This window comes from Aythya marila (assembly GCF_965140915.1).
Source record: "Aythya marila genome assembly, chromosome: Z".
NCBI lineage: Eukaryota > Metazoa > Chordata > Aves > Anseriformes > Anatidae > Aythya > Aythya marila.
In genome coordinates this window covers 87,380,318-87,400,439 of record NC_139080.1, presented here as the reverse complement: position 1 = coordinate 87,400,439, position 20,122 = coordinate 87,380,318, and the positions used below count along the sequence as shown (strand labels likewise).

General features: G+C 49.5%; 1 protein-coding gene across 1 annotated transcript; it reads right to left on the bottom strand.

Moving 5' to 3' along the window:
* Nucleotides 1-991: 991 nt before the first annotated feature.
* Nucleotides 992-8,380, bottom strand: GRHPR (glyoxylate and hydroxypyruvate reductase). The gene is made up of 9 exons (XM_082784418.1): nucleotides 8,272-8,380; nucleotides 8,049-8,179; nucleotides 7,904-7,976; nucleotides 7,404-7,520; nucleotides 6,736-6,824; nucleotides 5,968-6,072; nucleotides 4,650-4,785; nucleotides 4,172-4,302; nucleotides 992-1,280 (listed from the first exon to the last, which is right to left on the bottom strand). The coding sequence occupies exons 1-9, from the start codon at nucleotides 8,358-8,360 to the stop codon at nucleotides 1,159-1,161; spliced, it is 993 nt and encodes a 330-aa protein (XP_082640544.1). The 5' UTR covers nucleotides 8,361-8,380; the 3' UTR covers nucleotides 992-1,158.
* Nucleotides 8,381-20,122: the final 11,742 nt, after the last annotated feature.

Here is a 20,122-nt window from a genome sequence, read left to right as displayed (position 1 = left end):
CTGCTTGTGCCTCCAGAGGCTCTGCAGAGCAGCTCAACATCCATCCCCTGGCAAGCATGCACTGCACTAAGCAGCCTAACACTACATGCACCATGCTGCATCCCATTCCTGCCCAAAGAGCGGGCACTGTACCAGGGTGGCAGCTGGCAATGAAGGAACAAACACCCCTGTGAATACCCAATATGCACACGTGCTTGAAGTGGCATTTTTGAAAAATGTTTAAATACAAGTTAAACTCCTCCTTCCATGGTCACACAGTGACATAGCCACCTTTCTTTTTTCTCTTGGGAACAGTGTCATCTTGATATGCCCTCCTCAGAGAGGGCATGATAAGTGGCATGTCTCACTGATTGTTTCATCAGCTTGAGCAGAGTTACCAGGATGAAGAGCGGTAGAGATGCATTCCACTCCCCATCTGTGAGCGGGACAGACTACAGGAGAAAGCAAACCCCATCCAAATCCCTGAAATGTGCTCATCAAAGCCTTTCCTGAGACTTTGGACTTTTTTCCTTTGCATTAGCATGCATCACTGCATGTCTGAAAAAAAATAAAATAGAAAAAATGGGGAGGACAACTGAAGGTGGTTCACAACCCACTTCAAAGATCAGGAACTGCAGCTATGCCCAGAATTAACGATGGATACAAAAGGCAAAGCTGGAGGTGCCAGTGGAGCCATATAAGACTTTCTTTGTTCATCTTTACACACCTGAAAAACAGAAAAGTCATGCACTGGCACTCATTTAGCTAGGTCTTTTAATGCATGCTTGGCAGTGAGCTGGAAGCAGCTCCCTTGATGGCAGCTGTGGTCCCCTGCCTATTGCCTAATAACCTCTCTTTGCTGTTTCTGGATGAGAGCTTGGAGCTCAAGCACAGAGCTGCCTGGCCCTCTCAAACTGACCCAAAGACCCAGAATGTTGTCTTCTCCACTTTACAAACGTGACAACAACATGTGTGGAGGAATCCGCTTCCCGAGTAAAAAAGACACACCACAGTCACTGCTTCTCTTTAATAGCTAGGGTACAATTCTCTCACTATGGACATCATTGGCACGGTAGCTGCAGAGCAGAGGCACCAGACCCATCTTTCAGGCTTCTCCAGGCTGGAGGGCGATGCGGCATCCTGCACGGTGACCCCACAGAGGTGGCTGGCTGTGGACTGTCACAGCAGCAGCTCATGGGGCATGCGCTCCCCCCGCAGACCGGCCAGCAGGTTGTCAGCTGCCAGCACCGACATGGTGGTCCGCGTGGCATAGGTGGCACTCCCAACGTGTGGCAGAATCACTGCATGGACAGAAAGGGTTACTGAGTGATTTCTTATGCTCACTGGCCTCATACTGCTTTCCTTTGGCCCAGCCCTCCCAGGGATCTTCCCGTGGGGTGGGCAAGCACGGTCCTCCCTCAGCTGCCTCTCTGCAAGGAGCTGACACAAAACACACGGCTGCCAAGCACATCTGATAACTAACTAACTAAGCTATTTGTGAAGACAGGCAGTCAAGAGTGAGTCCTCCTTTCTACATTCAGGCTTGGTACTTCCTGCATGGACAGAGTCAGTGGTAGATGTGAAACAAACATTCCTTTGACACAGAAATACGCAGTGAAATTCCCTCACTGTGGTCTCATTACCACACACCCGTATGAAGTTCCACTCACCACCAATGCATACTGAAGCAAAAGCCAAAAATATTGTTCAGAAAAAAATTTGTTTTACAGACTCCTCAGTGCAGACAAACAGCTCCTACAGAATCTGCAGAGTTCCAGTGCCTTATGGCAGAGATTTTTATCCACCTGTGTGACCAAGTTCACAGAATCCCAGAGTAGCTGAGGTTGGCAGGGACCCGAGTCCATCTGGCCCAAACCATGCTCTATCAGGGCCACGCGGAGCAGGGTGCCCAGCACCACATCCACACAGCTTTTGGAGATCTCCAAGAAGGAGACCTCACAGCCTCTCTGGGCAGCCTGTTTCTCCGCTCCGTCACCCACAAAGTGCAACCCACTCCGTTTATGCAATGTAAAGAAATAAGCCAATGCTGCTTTAACAGTATACCATTACATCAGTAATGTATGAGTACTTGCTCAAGGTATGGGGAAACACCTGCACTGCAGTCTCTGTTGGCTTTATAACACACAACACCTATGGGAAGTGCAGAAGCCCAAATACTTGACATGGAGCTGACTTCAGAGGGAGACGGTGGGGTGGGGGAGAAGGTTGTAATGCAAACTGTGGGGACATGTAAGTCCTTTGGTTCACAATCAAGAACCACACGTGAGTTCTCTGTTTGCTGTGGAAACAAGGCCAACACTTCCTCCTCTCCTCATCCTGTGTTTTTCCAACTGCTGAAATTATTTGGCAGTTTTGGGTGAAATCTGTCAATAGTTTCAAAATCAAAGCCTCATTTCCACTTAAAAAACAAAACAGAACAAAAGGTATTTATTTTTGTCTTGGTTGGTGTTATTCCAAGATTCTAAGGTCTCTGAAGTACCAAAAATATTTCCAGAAATATTTCTCTGCTTTTATCATTTCTCACATTACCTACTATGGGATCTAAACAAAACACAGCAAAAATGGTGTTTAATAAAATGACAGTCAAAGCAACAGCTATGAAATTCTGTTTCTGTGGGCAAGACTACATTTTCACCCTGACCTTCCTACTTTTTTTTTTTTTCCTCTCCACAGAACAGATTTTTCCTTACCCAAAAAACATCCCTCCTTGGCAGAGGACACTCTGCTGCCTCCCACACCATCACACTGGATTTTGCCCCTTCAGATGAGGGCAGGGCACTGGGTTTCACCCTTGGGTTGCAACGTGATCAAACAAAGCACTCAGGTATGCCAGAGGACCTTGGCTCCAGAGTTGCCCGCTGGCTCCAGAGCAGGGCAAATTGCCCAGGTGAAGCAGAGGCAGCCAGGTAGGAACAACCCTGACAAGTTAACAGCAATGAAGCTGTGGACAACCATAGTTACCAGAAACCAACATTTCCTCTATGTTCCAACTCTGCCTCTTGGTTTTCAAGCGAGTCTAACTTGCTTGTACCTGAGAGCAGTCCCTCTCAGTAACCAATCTGATCCATGTGCTTCCCTGTCTGAAGAAGCAGAAGAAAGCTACCAAAGGAAAGCACAGGGGAAGGGCTGAGCAACCACTGAAGGCCGCACAAGGGAAGCCAGTGACCATGCCAAGGGCTGTCAGTAACTTCTCTCAGGCTACTGGCTAGCCTGTGGTGCCTGCAGGGGCAGAGCTGCATGGAAGAGCTTAAAGGACACAGGAAACAGCCCCCAGCATAGTCAGCTCCTTCTCTGACAAGGATACCCTAGGAAAATGCTGAGGGCCACTAACATCCTGTAGCCCGGGGGCTGCTGCACTAAAACATCACCCTGCCCAGCACGGCAGCTCTCAGGAAAGCACTGGTAAAGTTAAAAGTGATAAATGATTGTCCCTGGTTTCAGGTGTTCCTGCAAAGAAACCTCTGCTCACCCCACAGCACAAGCTCTTACTGGCTTCTTCAGCTGGGGGCTCTCTGGTTTCCTGACATACATCAAACAACCTGGCACTTAATTAACTGTGCTCCTGTGCACAATGCTGAGCCAACACCTTTCTGTCCAGACTCACAGTAGATGGGCTAGACGGTCAGCCCTGCTGGAGCATTCCCAAGGCTCAGACTCCTCTAGGCAGACACAACACCCAGCTTTTTAGCTGCACAGGAAGCCTTTCTTACAGAGTTCTGTGCCCAGGAGCTGACAGAATACCAGAACTTCGCAGGGCATGGTCAGAGGTTTCACATTCCAACACCTGCCCATATCAACCCCCTTCCTGAATTTCACCTCACGCCTCAGTTCTTTGAATGCAGATCTATCAGGAAGATATTGTAAGACAAGACAATCTCAACTGCTTTCTGGAGTATTAAAATACCACTTATGCTTGTTTTATATCACATTAATAAGGTCTTTAACAGCTCCCCACACTACAGAATGGTTACCTACAATTTGATTAAACACATGATTTTCCTGCCTGTGAAAGACATTTCAGTTCTCATTCACCATTTTCAAGCTTGCACAGACGGAAAATCCTTCTGAAGTCAACTAGCAGGTCCCTTGCCTTAAGCAGAGGTGGCACACCAAGCAGCAGGTGGCCAGGAGAGTGACAGGGGAAGCCCCTGCTGCAGACACAGCAACTTACCGCAGTTCTTGAGGGAGAGCAGAGGGTGGTCAGTGGGCAGCGGCTCTGGCGTTGTGACATCCAGGCCTGCAGCTGCAATCTGGCCACTGACTAATGCATCATACAGGTCCTCCTGGTTCACCACAGCCCCCCTGGGAAAAGCAGAGAGATGGGCTCACACCGCTCCCAAGTGGTCAACCAAGAACTTGGGGTCATCCACCCCTCTGGGGCTGGACACAGGGCCCCAGTCAGGAGAGAGAGGCTGCAGCCCCCTAAGCAACTTATCCTGACTCTGGATGAAACCAAGAAACCTTGAGATGGAGGGAGCAGGCCACAGTGTGGACAAACCACTCCTGTGGCTGCAGTCACGATGATTTCACATCCTGCATGGACTCCCAGACAAAGCACATCTCACCACTGACGGGATCCCTCTGCAGCCGGAGCTATCAGCAGGGTGCCAGGGTCACGCTGCCTGTGCCAGAGACTGCGATACCATTACCTGCTTGTGTTGATGAACACAGAGGTCTTCTTCATTCTGCTGAAGAAATCCTTGTTGCACATTCCCTGGGTGTCAGGAGTCAACGCGCATGTCACAACAACAAAGTCTGACTCTTCAGCTAGCCTTGTGAGTGGGACTGAGTGGAGAAACAAAGGTCACAGCTCCTGTCAGAGGCTTCACCAGGCTCTCTCAGCCACCCTCCTAATTCACAAGAATCACCAGCAAGCAAGTTTATCTTTGGAAAAACGTTGTCAACCTTTCTCCACAGGAGAGACACAAGGATGGGCAAACATCAAACAAACTACACAGAGATATATTCCTACAGATACTATCGTAGTGTTTGGCTTCACTTTTACATTATAATCAATCCACAGGGAAATCTAGCAATGTTTTGGTTATCTGGCCAAAAAGAGGCTCTACAATGTATTTCATGTTTAGATAGCAAAATACTGCAGTGACTGTTTATATCAACATTAAATCTCTCCCTACATTACCTACAGATGTAACTCATGCAGTTTCCTGGACCTGAGTAGAGAAAAATGCAAGGGACTAGCAGTGACTGCAAGAAAAAGCACGAACTGGAAATGTATTGTCTTTGGACTGAAAAATTAGCACTGGATGCAAGACTCAGGACTCCAACAGGCCTGCAGAGAAGTCCTGTTTACTAACTAAGAAATACTACTAGGCTTTGTTGGACTATGACATTCATTTTAAAGCAGAAGGTTAAAGCCCATGTTTGTTTCCGGCACCCAACATCTACTATCAGCAATAATCTCCAGTCAGTCCCCTCCCCTCCCCTCCGCTTCTGCCCCATTGTGGGACTTTAAGGTATCTCACTGGGTTAACAAGACCCTTCCCACTGCTCCTGACAGGATCAGCTGCCACTGTACCCTTCCATGGCACCGCTACCTTTCACTTGATTTTAAGAGTGAAACCAACTGGCAATTATAAGCAGACAGATATAAAGACAAAACAATGAAAAAAACCCATAGCCCACTATTATCTTGGTTTGTCAGTTAAAGCCTAAATGCGTCAAGCGAACCTACTATCTGAAACCATCTGGGTCAAAGGAAGACTCCTTCCTTTTTTTTCCCCTCTCTTTCATCCATTGCTACCATGCAAGAAACATTCAGCGCCAGCTCCTTTTGCTGCCTTCGTACCTGTTCAGCCCAGCTGTACTGAATACCCTACTCAACACCTCTGCTCCCTAATGACTCACCCACTCCAGGTGGCATCTCCCAAGGCCAGCCCAGCTTTGCTGCTTTCTACCCCACAACTGAAGACTCACTGTTTCTCTCATCTCATTTGTATTTCTTACCAAACTCGGCTTGAAACTCTGCAGCACTCTCTGGTTTTGGGCGACTTCCAGTGTACAAAAAGTTCTTGACCCCAAATGGCTTTAGACGGCGGGCAACCGCCTGTCCTAAAAATGAGAGAGAAAATCTTTTACCTGCTGTGCTGATTCCTGCAGAGGGGCACACAGCACGGTGACTAGCACCTAGCTACAGGGGTCACACAAGCCTCGCTGCTGCTCCATCCTATGCACCTGTTAGCAAGCATGCATGTGGTTTAGCTGGAAGGAAAGAATATATGTCTTGCTAAAGGGCTGCTGTGACATTCCTGGTTGGGATTGCTCCTGTGAGGCTCATTTCCCAGCAGGGTGAGTGGCAGATGTCTTCTGCTGCTCCTCAAGGGAGCAGGAATGAACTCTTAGCCACGGGATAATAAACCTGAAGCTACCCTAGAGAGCAAACCAAAAAGCGAGGAAAGAAATAGCCAGCAGCTGACAAAGTCAACAACTGATCAGATGAAAAGCACATTGTCCTGGACTTTGTCAAGGGTATTTGTTTAAGTGAAAACCAGGAGGACAATGTCCAGTTTGCTGTGGCATTCAGGTACAGTGGATGCATGTGAATAATTAAAACTTTAAGGTCTAAGCCTGATGGGTCAAGATCACTGCTCAGAGAAGCTCTACTGGGCCCTCTTGGTTGTTCTAATAGATTTTAAATAACTGAGCACAGGACAAAACCAAAAGCACCCTCCCACCAGCAGAGGCACACAAATCTTGCACATGACATGCACTTACCTATTCTTCCCAGACCTATGATGCCCACCGTACTATTAGACAGACCATAGCCACACATCCACAAAGGCTTCCATGTTGTCCAGCCACCACTAGCAGAGAGAGTCAGGTGGAAACGTTAAGAAAACAGCAGCAGAGAGCCTACACAGCCTGGCCCAGCACTGTGGCAAGTACACCACAAACCATAAGCACTGCAGCAGGCTAGCCCCTCTGGATGATCTTATAGCCAGAGGTTCCTGCTTCAAGCTCGCTCTGGGGTCTCCTGCACGAATCTGCTCAAGCCTTGGGTATGCAGCAGATGCCTCAGAACTGGTTGAACTTAGCATGCTACCAAGCAGAGCCTTGGACCAAGTGCCAGGCAGTGAAATCTGTCCAGATCTCATGGGGTTCAGAGCTGATTCAGTGGTTCTCACCCCTGTTCCTCTATCTACAGCATGCATAAGGGTGTTCAGAAGAGACTTGTGTCCCTTTTGCAGCCCTTGAATAACATGCCTGCAAAAAATCACAGGACTGCAGTGGACTCCACACTAGCCAGCGAGATTTTCCACTAGCTTGGTGACGCTCTGGCTTCAGCCCCATTTCATTTGTCCAGCGCTGGGATTTTTTTTCCACTTTGATCCAGCTCCTGCAAAAGCCAGCCCTTGCTCCAGCACAGGGCTGCAAATACTCACTTCTTCACCTGCTCTATGGCCTCCGGCAGCCGGCGGCACGTAGCCAGAAGCAAAGCCACGGAGAGCTCTGCGGTGGCATCAGTCAGGACATCAGGGGTGTATCCAACGCGGATCCCTCTGAAAGGAAAGCACAGGACTCAGGTCTCCAGGAGCAGCAGTGCTACCTACAAATTGCTGGGACAGCTGCTGAAGTAAGTCCTGCCCAGGTATTTATGGCTCCATGCAGGGACGGACGTCCCTTTGGACTCCTCACCCCTTCACTGCAGACCCCTCCGACCGGGCCCTTCCCTGGTACAGGGGCAGCGTGCTCCACAAACCCCCTCCAGCACCGACCCCTGCAAAAACCCGCCCCCGAGGCCGAGGTACCATGCAGATCGCCACTCCGGGTGGGGGCTGAGCCCCGAGGCCCTTCCCTGCCTCGCTCCCCCCTTCCACGCCACCCTTCGCAGCCACCCACTGACCCCCCCCCCCCCCCCCGTTAGCAGCGGGGCGCAGGTTACCGCTTCTTAATCTCGTCCAAGGCGAGGTGGTCGAAGCCCACGGACATGGTGCTGATGACTTTCAGGCTGGGCCCTGCGGGACACCAGGGTCAGAGCCGCCCCTCGCCCCCCCTCGCTGCCCCTCGCCCCCCGTCCCCGCACCCACCCGCGGCGTCCAGCACCTCGCGGTCGATGCGGTCGGAGAGCAGGCAGAGCAGCCCCTGCTTGCCCGACACCCCCGCCAGCAGCTGCGCCCGCGGGACGGGCTCCTCCGAGTCCCACTGCTGGACACGGCACCTGCGGGGGACACGGCCGTCAGCCGCCGAGCCCACGGGCATGGGGCTGCCCGCCATGGGGCTGCCCGGCCCGGCCCTGCCCGCCGCCCTCACCCGCCGGCCTCCGCCAGCACCCGCAGCCCCTCGGCCGGGATCCGCCGCGTGACGAACACCGCCATGGCCCGGCTCATGGCCCGGCTCATGGCCGCCCGCAGCGCCCCCCGGCGGCCCGGACCCTGCCCGCGGTTCGGGCCCGGCCCCCGCAGAGCCGTGCCGGGGGGGGCGCGGTGCTGAGAGGAGCGCGGGCGGGATTTTCTGAAGAGAAGCGGGCGCTGGAAGAGCTGCCGGGGTGGTGGAAATGTCAGAGGCTGTGTTGCTGTGCGGCGCGCATTGTACGGATGCAAATCCAGGGGAGATCCCTGCTCCTGATTGTGTAGCCCGCGAGGAAGAATAGAGATAATTTTTAATGAGCCCTCTGCCCCCCCCCCGCCAGAGCAAGAACGCCTTAAGAAAGGTCACTCCTGGAAGGGTGGCTGGCTGCATGCTGTTGCCGGGTGGCAGGCACCGAGCCGGAGCTGTGCCCCCATGCTCTTGTGGGCACGCGGATCCAACGCACTGCAAGCGCAGAGCACCACTGAGAGAGGCCACGGCCAGCAAGCTACAACATCAAACTCTGTCCACCATTTAGTGATGATGTTGACAATTTCATGTCTTCATCATGTTACATAATGTGTGTTGCTATATAATACTGGCACCCATCAGCCAAGGGCCTGGTAAACTAAGGAAGTAAGTTGGGGTGGAAACTGCATCACCCAGCATGGATTTGAGGCACGGCTTTATGCCAGTGCCATTCGTTTTAGGGTGATGATGCTTTTCATGGGAGATGTTGGTGGACTTCTGTTCTTGCTTACAGTGTGCCGGATCCTCCCACATTATGTTTTGCTATGGTCACCCAACAAGCTCCCTGATCAAAACTGTCTTCCAAGCTATGCTCTTTCACATGTAGCTTGTCAGACATCACTTCTTTCTCTGCTGGCCCTGGAGGCATGTAGGACCGTGGTGATAGATCCAGCTGGGTCCCAGTCTGTATGTCTAAGCAGAGTGCATCTAACTCAAAACAGGGCTGAGGGGAACAAACAGTGCTGCTTGCAGCTCTAGGAACAGCATTTATCCCCTGTAAGTGCTTCTGCTAACTTGCTTAAAGAACCGCTGTAGAGCACCCCAGTTCTGACACATCACCCACACAGCAACAGTATAGGCTGAGATGGCTGCCCAAGTTTCACTGATTGAAAAGTATTGCCACAACTAGCAGAGACTTGGTGCTAGATAAATTGGGTAGTGGTTTAGGATAGGAGTTTCAACCTCAGAGTCTCCAGTGACTACTTTGGGAGGTCTCCAACGTCTAGAGATTGGTACTAAGTCCTCTCCCAGTGCTAAAGACAGACTTTGCTCTTTAAACTGCAGTAGCCAGACCCTTATCTTGTGGGATTTAAATTTGTTGGAGATCTGATCTGAATCTGCTTGATGACAATAAAATGAACACAGGTATGTAAACAGCAGGTTTGTGCAGGGCAGGGGGTAGGGAAAGAAAATAAGACACTTTCTTGTATAAAAAGGTCGAGTAATACAGGTGTACTACCTTTGGGAATGAACATGGTGTCAAAACAGTGAAGATAACGCATCAATGGACAGAGGGCAAGTGGGATTAACATCCCAGAATGTGTAACTGGGTTGCTTTCTGCAGCTACACAGTAGGTGCTCCGCAGGTGTGTACTAGCAAATGTGAATGATTTGCAGCATGCACTCACCACAGTTTTTAAGTTTAAAGGGATGATAATCTACATGCAGAGGTTGAGGCACTGGGACATCCTGACTGACAGCTGTGGTCTGACCACTGGGCAAAGCCTGGACTTGGTCACTGTGCTTCACTGCATCGCCCATGACAGGAAAACAAAGGATCTATCAGCCTCTGGGCTTCTCCCCTACATCACTGCCCTAGGAGATATGTGCTGATGAAAGCTTTAACAAGAGGCCTAAAGAAAGCCATAGTGTGTAACCACCTGATCTTAATGGGAGTTTTATAGTAAACTCAGAGGGCAAGGACTTACAGTACTTTTCTCTGGCACAAATCATCTGTGTTGTATGAGGTATCAGCTTATCTAATAAGACTGTACTCTACCTGTGGGATTTTCCTTTATCATGATGCACGTCTTCTCCCACCATCAGGATGCTGTCAGATTATGCCAGCAGAGGCCATTTTATTTTTTTCATAATTGCTTGAAATTTCATTTTTTTATATTGAGCTGGGTTATCATTAGTGCTGACATCTTATCTCCCTTTCTCATTGCCTAAGGATTTGTGTCAGGACTATATGCTCTCCAGCATGACATCTCTGTTCTAATCATGCGGTGCAGTGGTGGCAAGGTTTTTTTTACCTTTACGATCCCTTCTGTCCTTTCCTGCTCATGCAGTTGGATGCAGCGGAGTGGTTTCTTTGAAAGGTGTGGGTGCCAAGTCTTGCCAGAGTCACTTCTCAGTGCACAGTGGAGACATCTGAATGCCTGCAGTGCCTCCAGTGGCAGCCTCATGAGCAAGACACTCCCTGAAAGGACTTATTAAAAATAATAATAATAATAATGCTGGAACAAAGGTGTGTTCCTTGTTACACTAAAATCCACAGAGTGAGTATAAACCAGTTGCTTGCCTGTGTGGCTTGGAATTGTTCTAGGGTGGCAAAAACACTTTTCTGAAGTGCCCTGGATTGACACCACCATCCTGGGCCACCAGTTCCACCACAGGTAGAATGGCTTGTGGGACTTGGCCATCAAATGCTCCCAGGACACAGTATAGGATGTCTCAGAAGCTCACTGCTTGATGCCAGAAGCTTGTGGTGACAAGCTCCAGGCAAGAACAAGGCAGCATGTGCTTCCCTGCTTGCAGGTCAGCTTCAGCAGGATGTATTTCACTTGCAGATTGATCTGTGCTCCTTTGGATAAAGTCATTGCACAATTTGGTGACAAAATCCTTTTGTGTCACAAGGGCATTTTTTTTTTTTTTTTTCCTGGAGGAACTCAGGATAACACTGAAATCTGAAAATAAGAACATTTTGGCCAGATCTTTTTTAACCAGAAGTGGCATGAATATATATCAATGAACAAATACACAGAGAATGAAAAAGATACATACATATATATATATATGTACAAAAATATAAAGGTGTTAGAGTTGAAGAGTTTTGAAAATGGCATTTTGCCTGTCTTAATTCCAAAAATCATAGGTTTTGGACCAGCCTTGGTTCTACTGAAATATCTATGTCCTCTTGGTATGGCTGATCCAGGTCTCACAGTGCAGAAATTTTGGGCAGTTCTGTATACAGACCTGTAGGAGAAACAACTCCCCATGGGCTGTTGCAGCCCCACTGTGAATCCCAAAGCCACTTATTTACCAGTGCTGACCCTCAGGCCATACCACGCAGCTCAGCAATCCTTGAGATCCTATTGTTGCCTGGCCCAAGGATGAGCCACAGCCGTAGGCAGAGGCTCCCCTCCTCAGTTTTACATGGGATTCCATTCAACCTAAGATTTTCTTCTTCTTCTTATCCCATCAGACAAACTGGACAGAAATTCCCAGTTTCTGTTTTTCATAGACATATCACATCTGTGTGTGTGTGTGTGTGTGTATAAAAATACACATGCCTGACCTGGCGTCTTTCCTGTTACCTGAGCACCTGATCTGTAAATCCTGTTTTTACCATCTGCTCTGTGTCAGCCAGACCTGCAGAAGAATGTACCTCAGGGAAGCTCTGAAGAGCTCTGCAAAACCTTTCTGAGAGTTGAAATGAGAGAGAGCACAGCCACATCCTCCTCTGCTTTGCTGGTGGATGGCAGGGCTGCTGCTGGGGCAGCCAGGGCACCAGTACCTCCCAGCCAGCTCTGGGGCCAGCTTTCCTTTCCTCCTGTGCAGGCACACAGGGATTTGCCTCAGCAGCTAGCACATCTATCCTACCTCATCAGTAGAAACCCTGCCACTGCAATACCTTCTCAGAGCACTGTTTGTACTTTTCTGCCTCTACCTCTGCAGTTTGTTGGTCCACCTAAAGAGGTGGAAATGTCATCCACCTGAGTACACCAGGAGATTGATGGGGTCTTAGGAGGGCATGTCAGTGCAGGGCAAAAACAATCACAGGCTTTCAGGATGGAAAGGTGATGTCCTTCGAAATACAGGTCACCCCTGACAGAGCTTACATCTCTCCAGAGAATACAGGCATGCAGAGATCTGACAGCTCCTTGCAAGATGTCAGCAGAATGGCTGGGTCACTGTCCTGGCCCAGCAACAAGCTGGGGGCTTGAGGGAGAAGCTGTGGCTCTCCAGGAGGTGCCTGGAGTGAGAAATGATTTCTTGGGGTTTTACATGAACCCAAACTAGAAAAGCACCTCCCAGAGGACTGCTGCTGGGACCAAACCAGACATCAGTCAGTTCCAAAAGCAGACATTATTTATTTGGGCCTGGCGGGCTAATTAACAACTGATCTGTGGGGCTTGGCTGCATTGCTTTTTCAGGACATGCTGTATGTTACCAGGGACGAAAAATGGAAAACAAAAACAAAGAAATGAACAACAGCAAAAAACAATGGCAGTAACAACAACAACAACAAAAAACTGTCCCCAGGAGCAATGGGGTCTGGGCACATGGAGGTGTGGAGGTCAGCTCCACAGGAGAGGGGCTGGGGGTGAGCTGTGCAAGCTGTGTGGAGCTGCTGGGGTGCACACTGCTGAGCCCGGCTTACTGAGGCTGTGGTGCTGGGAAGGGCTGGCTTGGTGGAGAGGTAACCTTCGCAAGGTGACCTTCGGGCCTGTGGCCATGGCTCTGTGCTTTCTCCAACTCTTCTGTGGCTGCACAAGGGAAGCATAGCCATGTTGCACTGAGATGCTGCTGACTGCTGACCACTCTCAGACTGGGTCCTGCCACTGCAAGTCAGACGGTGGTGGTGGAGGTCATTTGCACCCATAGCTTGGGTTTAATCTTGATATAAACCAGGGATATGATGCTGAAGGTGGCCATCCTGAACCCTTCAGCAGATTAGGACCTACCTCAGCCTTGTCATTGGGACCTATGTTCACTGGCTGCCTTGGTGCAAGGTACTTCCCTTGCTAAAAACATTTTGGTGGTGCTAAACGCTCTTCCACTGCTGAAGGGTCATGGAATAGAATGGGATAGGACAGGACAGGATAGGACATAACAGAACAGAACAGAACAGCAAACACGTCTGATTCGGCATAGCAGGACTTGCGGCCTTGCACAGCTCTGCATCACCTGCAGACCAGAGCTGTTGCTTCCAGGGCTGCACTGTCTGTCTTCTTCAGAAGTAAAATAAGACACGGGCCTGTGATCCCTGCAGGTTGCTTTAGGAGCCATGGGCAGGACTAGGGTCACCAGAATCCCACATCTTGATGTGGCAGCTGTGGTAGGACTGTGAAAGGGATCAGATAGTCAAAGCCTCTGGATTAATTTGCTGAGCATCTGCCGTCTTCTGGCCACTTTGTCCTGTGAATGCTAGGTTAACTGGTAGAGGGATTTGCAAAGCATCCTAGAGATATTACAGGCCTTGGAGGGAGAGTGGGGATGAAGCATGGAGGTGAGGACTCACAGAGGCATGCTGAGAGAAAGGGCTGTTTGTGCCATCAGTCATCCTTCTTGTCATTGTCAGTACCTCTTATGACAGAAGAATTTTGGTCCACAGAAGGGCCTTAAAGCGTGTTCCTGTGGCCCCTCATAAAGCTACAGCAGCCATCTCTCCTGCCTTGCACTCTGTAGCTCCAAGCACTGCTCCGTGCTGCCCCTCAGCTCCTACGCACGCAAGGACTGCCCTGTCCCATGGAGAGTCAGAGCCCTTACTAGGGTTGCTCTACCAGGGATCTGTACTTTCCCACTCTCCTGGCTCCCTGTGGATGTCCAAGACCTCTCCTAGGCTCGGGGAGGTAGGAACTGCACATGGAGCACACTGTCTGCCCACTAGGACTTTAGCCAGCAGGAGCCAAGACAAGCAGTTGCAGAATCATCAAAGACAACAACAAAAAATCTTGGTCCCCTCCAGTCTTGAGGGCAGAAGGAAAAAAAAAAAAAAAAAAGGAAAAAGGAGAAATTAGAGGTTTGTACATATATGGTATAGTAACAAGCATTGAGTAGTTTGTGAACCTGTAGTACTCAGTCAGTGATGAAATCAGAGGGAGGAATCAGGCTATGATACACTTCTGTCAGATTATAATACACTTCTGCTGCATGCTCGTGCTTGCAGGACACCTGTCATTGCAATCACAAATAAAAATATAAAAATGCTACTTCACTGACATCCTGTGTTATTGGCTGCAGACTGTTTCTTAGACTTCAATATTTTTCATTATTATTTATTTATTTATTTATTTATTTTCACTTGATGATCTTTTGTCTCAAAGTCTTACCAGATGAGTTTTCACCCTGGACAATGTTGCTAGATTTATGTTGCTGACTGTTTTTCAGAGATTTAGTGGTGGCTGGTGGAAACTCAGCTGGGAGACACTCAGCATCTGTTTATCGTTTTGATTATATACTGATCTCAAAAATCAGTCTTTGATTGCATTACAACGATACAATACATGTAGACATCAGCAACCTGCCCTATTTTATCCCACAGCCAAAGGCAGTGCCACTCCTCTCAGAGATTCTCCTACTCACACACTGCATTCAAAGCTGTTTCTAGGACTGAAAACCTTGCTTTGTGAAGGAACGGGGGCAAGTTTTGGCACCATCTCCATGCTTCCCCACTGGAGATTCTGGGAGGAAGTCTCCAGCCCGTGGCACTCTATAAACTGGCCACAAGTGGGAGTTCAGCAAGCTGACAGCGCACACACAGGAGTGAATCCTCTGAATGGGAACAATGTGAATGAGTGGTGGCTGTATCTTGTTGAAGTGCATTTTGCTGTGCATCAATGCCAATTACAAAAACAAACCTTCTTTTTGATGCTCTTTCAATAAAAATATGAGTGTGCCCAGAGTAACTACCTGCTGTAGGGTGAGAGGGAGAGGGACTAAAGGCAGCAAAAGAAAGCAAGCTGCAGTTAACAATGGAGCTCTTAGAGAAAAGAGAAAAAAGGCAGGCAGATGGCATGAATATTACTGCATGAAAATGACTAACACTCTGAGAATTTCCCAGTGTACTTCTGACTGGCTTGGGCTTGCTTTTATAATTAATTTATGGAAAGCACCTAAATTGGGAATAAACACAATCTCACAAATCCCTTCTAATCTCTGCCTGTATTTTTGAAATGATACCCTGAAGGTATAGTTTCTTACAATGATTAAACTGTTTTCCTTATAAGAATTAAAAAGGGCTTTTTTCATACGATTGAACAGAGCATTAGTGGTCAGAACTGAACTCAGAACAGTTTTAGATGCAATCTATTGTTGTAAATGCCCGGATGGGGGCATTTCCCCACTAGACTGGTAGATGCTAAATGTGCCAATGTTTCCATTCTGGATTCATGTATTTTAAAGCAAAATATGACCTGGTGTGTTGTCAGTCACCTAATGACTCAGAAGCATTCAGGCATTAGCATAAATTTGGAAACTTCCTTTAAAAAAAGAGATGTATTTTTCATTAAGTTGCTGCTCTTTTTGACAATAGAGGCAAAACTCCCTCTCTGGGGCAAGATGTACAAAAAGTGCTTGGGGAGGGCATGCAGTGCAAATAATGAGGGGGGGGGGATCTTGAATGCATGCTTATTTCTTGGTCTCTGGGTACACGCAGGAGTCATGGCAAGCTGTTCAACGCAGCTTTGCACATTAGGAGAAGCCTGTAAAGATGCAGGCTTAGCACCACATTTGGCTGCTACCTGTACATCAGGCCCCTGTTGGTCCTCACATGGGTTTCTGACTGCAGCAGCCACTGGCAGACCCGCATGTTCCCCTGTGGAGTCAAGCAGCAGATAAGCAGTGGCACACCCTGGGAAGCCTTCCACCCAGCCAGTGTGATCAGGGCCCCTAGGGACAGCCACACGTCTTGCCACCTGGTGCACAAGGAGTTGCCTCCTGCACAGCCAGCAGGAGCGCCATGGACACACAGGTCCCTTTCTCTCCACAGGGTGAAAAAGCAGATGTTGGGCACCTACAGAGAGCCCCAGAAGGGACGGGGCTCCTCCAGCTGCTGCCTTCTCTCCATCCCATTGTGCTCGTGCACCGGCAGGCAGCTGGAGGGGAGCCAGCTGGAGGAGGCACCAGTCAGGGAGACCTGAGGATGGCCTCAGCCTGCGGCACCTCTGGTCATTGGTGGCACAGCCCTGCTGTCCGGGGCAGCAGAAACATCCACCTATTTCTTCTGCTTGTTCTGCTTCTGGTCAGTCCCTGGGTCTGATCTTTGCCTGTGTGTGCCTTGCTGCTGGCCACTGCCACAGCCCTGCACCAACAGCTCCAGAGTGAGCCACCAGACCCCCCAGTCCCACCAGCTCTGCTGCTGCAGGTGCAAGACACCTGGCAGAGATGCTGTATCAGTGAAATTTTGGTGGTATTCATGGCTGTGAGGCTGGACTCAGGGTGGGGTCCAGTAGCATGCAGGTATGGAAACAGATTTTTTGTTACATGCCTTATCAAGTGTTGACATGAAAATCAAGGTAAGAATTACCCAGGACACAACCTATCCCTTTGATTTGGCCTTTGCAGCTCAGTCATGCATAGGAGAAGCCTTTTCCCTGTTTCCTCCAGCAGCATCTCATGTAATGGCTAATGGGAATACATCGCAGCAGTGAAAAATTCTCTTACCCTCATAAACACAATGACAAGGCTAATCTGAAGCACAAGCAGGGCATTTGAGCTGCATGTCTCAGATGAATGCCTCCCTCAGATGAATGCAGGCAGTTTGCAAGTGTGTTATGAGCTGCAGCAGTAATTCAGGCAACTGCCAGACAGATGACAGGAGAAGGAAGCACGCCAACAGCACTGTGATGCTGGCTCCCACTGGTACCTGCAGTGGGTGCATGCCCAGGGCCTCTCACTTACCAGGGTGGTGGCCAGGATGGTGAGCTTCTGGAGGAGTACTCTGAGGTCACTGGCACTGCTGCACCTCCATGTCCCTGCACACCTTCTAGGGAGGACCCCACTTCATGGCGCTCCTCTCTGCCTGTGCCCCAGAGGCTGCCAGCTGCATCTCATAGAAGAACAAGCCAGAAGATGGGTTTGTTTTTGCAGTGTCCAAACCTGGGGTACTCACTTCTGAAATGCTGTTGCTGATGATTGCTTGGTCACAACCTTTCCAGGAGCTCAGCATCTCTCCTCTACACATATAAGAAATAGATTTTAACATGATTTTTCTATTGTTTGTGAGAAAGAAGAGAGAGCAAGGAAAATCAAACATGGTCTTTGCTTTCAGTATACTCTTGCAGTAATTAAAATGCTTTGGAAGGTGTTCTGTTCCCACAAGTAATAAATAGTTTTGAATGTTTTACCCCATTAATTGCGCATTAGTTAAATACTTATTTTTACAACATGTGTATTCACTCACCTGCTTACTCTGACAGTTAAATGCATATTTAAATATGCATTATACCCTTTAATGCATAGTAATTATTTGGTAGAGAAAAAAGACTCTTTCTGAGAAATCCCTTCCTGGGGAATAGACGCTTATGTATACAGCATAATGCTGACTCTGGGAGCAAGACTGCTTCAGGTCTGTAAGGTCACAGCGTGTGAATTGGCCTTGGCCCGGTGCACTGTGATGTTTCTGGGGTGCTGGCAGTGTGCTGCCAGATCCATCATGGTGCTGCTGGACATCTGCAGCTTTGCCCATGCCCTTCTGCCTGCATACTGCCTGCAGCTGCCCTCCCAGCTCTCCCATGTGTGAGGACAGCAGCAGCTACAGGACAAGCACCCTAGATTTTCAACGGGTTGGGTTTTGAAGTCAAATGAAAGGGGAATGGTCCCATGGCCATACCTGGTGCTGGTCTCAGTCTGCAGCTCTGCTGGGCCAGCAGGGTGGGTGACAGACATCCGGCCATTGGTGTGACTGCACTGGGAATCATCTCTTGTCCTGGAGGAAGGGAGCAGGAAGAGATGATGTGCATTTTCTGTAACAGCAGGAACTGTCTGGGAAGTGTCCAGTGATTTATTTTATTTCCCTCCAGATCTGAGCAGAAGAGACCAAAATTTTCAGACACCTGAGTTCAGCATAGGCCAGTGACTCAGTGGTCAGCTTTCTAAAAGAGCATCTCCTACTGACCTTAGCTGGAGTTCTTCCAGACCTTATAGGAAATTACAGTCACATACTTTTGATGGAGTGAAAATGGCCAGCCATATCCAGCTGCATGTTGGGTCAGGGGCAGCTTTGTGTGATGCTGATCAATATCCAATAAAAGCTCCAGTCTGCCTAGATAAGAAAAGCAAGACCACCTGCATTTGGAACAGGGCAGGCCATTCCTGCTAATGCTTTGACCTTTCAGGATTATGCTGTTCTGCTTTGGGGCTACAGTGAATGCCAGCGAATTAATGATACCTTCACTGGGGGTGAGGCAGATCCTCACAGTGGACTGCTTGTGGGCGGTGACATGAAGCCCCCGTGGCAGGCTGTGTCAGGACAGGTCTGGGCAGGCAGACCTCCTTCCTCCCACCCCACTTCTTGTGCCTCCACTTTGAGCTCTTTGCTAAGCAGCACAAACTGCTCCACTCTGGGGAGGACCTGCCCTGGGGAGCAGCACCAGGCTCCCCGTGCCACCACTGTGGCCAGAGCAGGGCAGACAGCACAGGGACAGCTCCCCATGCTGCTCCCCAAGCTGGCCATGTCTCTCCCACTGTCTCAGGCCACCACTGCTGCCATCAGCCTTCTCCCATGTCATGGAAGGGGCAGTCAGGACTTGCACAGCATCCTCCACAGATGCTGTGCCTCACTCTCTGGGAAACCAAATGAGGTCCTGGGTGCCAGTGACAGGGCACTACAGCACTTGGGGGTGTGCAGGAGAGGCAGGAGGGCCAGGCATTGTTGGGCATTTTCTGCAGTACCACACATTTAGGAGTAGAGCTGTATGGGCAACACACATGCTTTTTGTTGCTCTGGGGAAGATGCCAACCTGCCTTGATGGCTGTCATCCTCACAGTGCAAGCCATTGCAAAAGCTGAGTTACCCCTCCTTGGAAGCCAAAGAATCAGAGAATGGTTTGGGTTGGTAGGAAACTTAAAGATCATCTAACTCCAACCCCACTGACATGGGCAGGGACACCTCTTGCTAGCCCAGGTCGCCCAAAGCCCCATCCAGCCTGGCCTTGGGCAACTTGTGCTGGTGCCTCACCACCCTTATTGTGACAAATTTCTTCCTTACATGCAGTCTAACCCTACCTACTCTTTGAAACCATGTCCCTGTCCTGTCACTACAGGCCCTAGTGTAATGTCTTTCTTCAGTTTTCTTTTAAGACTCCTTTCTGAATTGAAAGGTTTGCAATGGGGTCTCCCTGGAGCCTTCTCTTCTCCCGGCTAAACAACTCCAACTCCTTCAGCCTATCTTCATAGGAAAGGTGCTCCAGCCCTTCATCATCTCTGTGGCCTCCTCTGGACTTCTTCCAATATGTCCGTGTTCTTCTTTTGCTGGGAGCTCCAAAGCTGAGCACAGGGCTGCGGGGGTGGGGGCTCATAACAGCAGAGAAGAGGGGGACAATCCCCTCCCTTGCTCTGCTGGCTACACTGCTTTTGTGGAAATCCATTATATGGCTGGCTTTCTAGGCTACAGGTGCACATTGATGACCTATGTTGAGGTTTTCGTCCACCAGTACCTCCAAGTCATTCTCCACAGGGCTGTACCCAATCCATTCTTCACCAACTCTGTTGATATTGGGGATTGCCCCGACCCACTTGCAGGACCTTGCTTTTGGCCTTGTTGAACTTCATGAGGTTCACATGGTCCCACTTCTCAAGCCCGTCCAGCTCCCTCTGGATGGCATCCCTTCCCACCAGC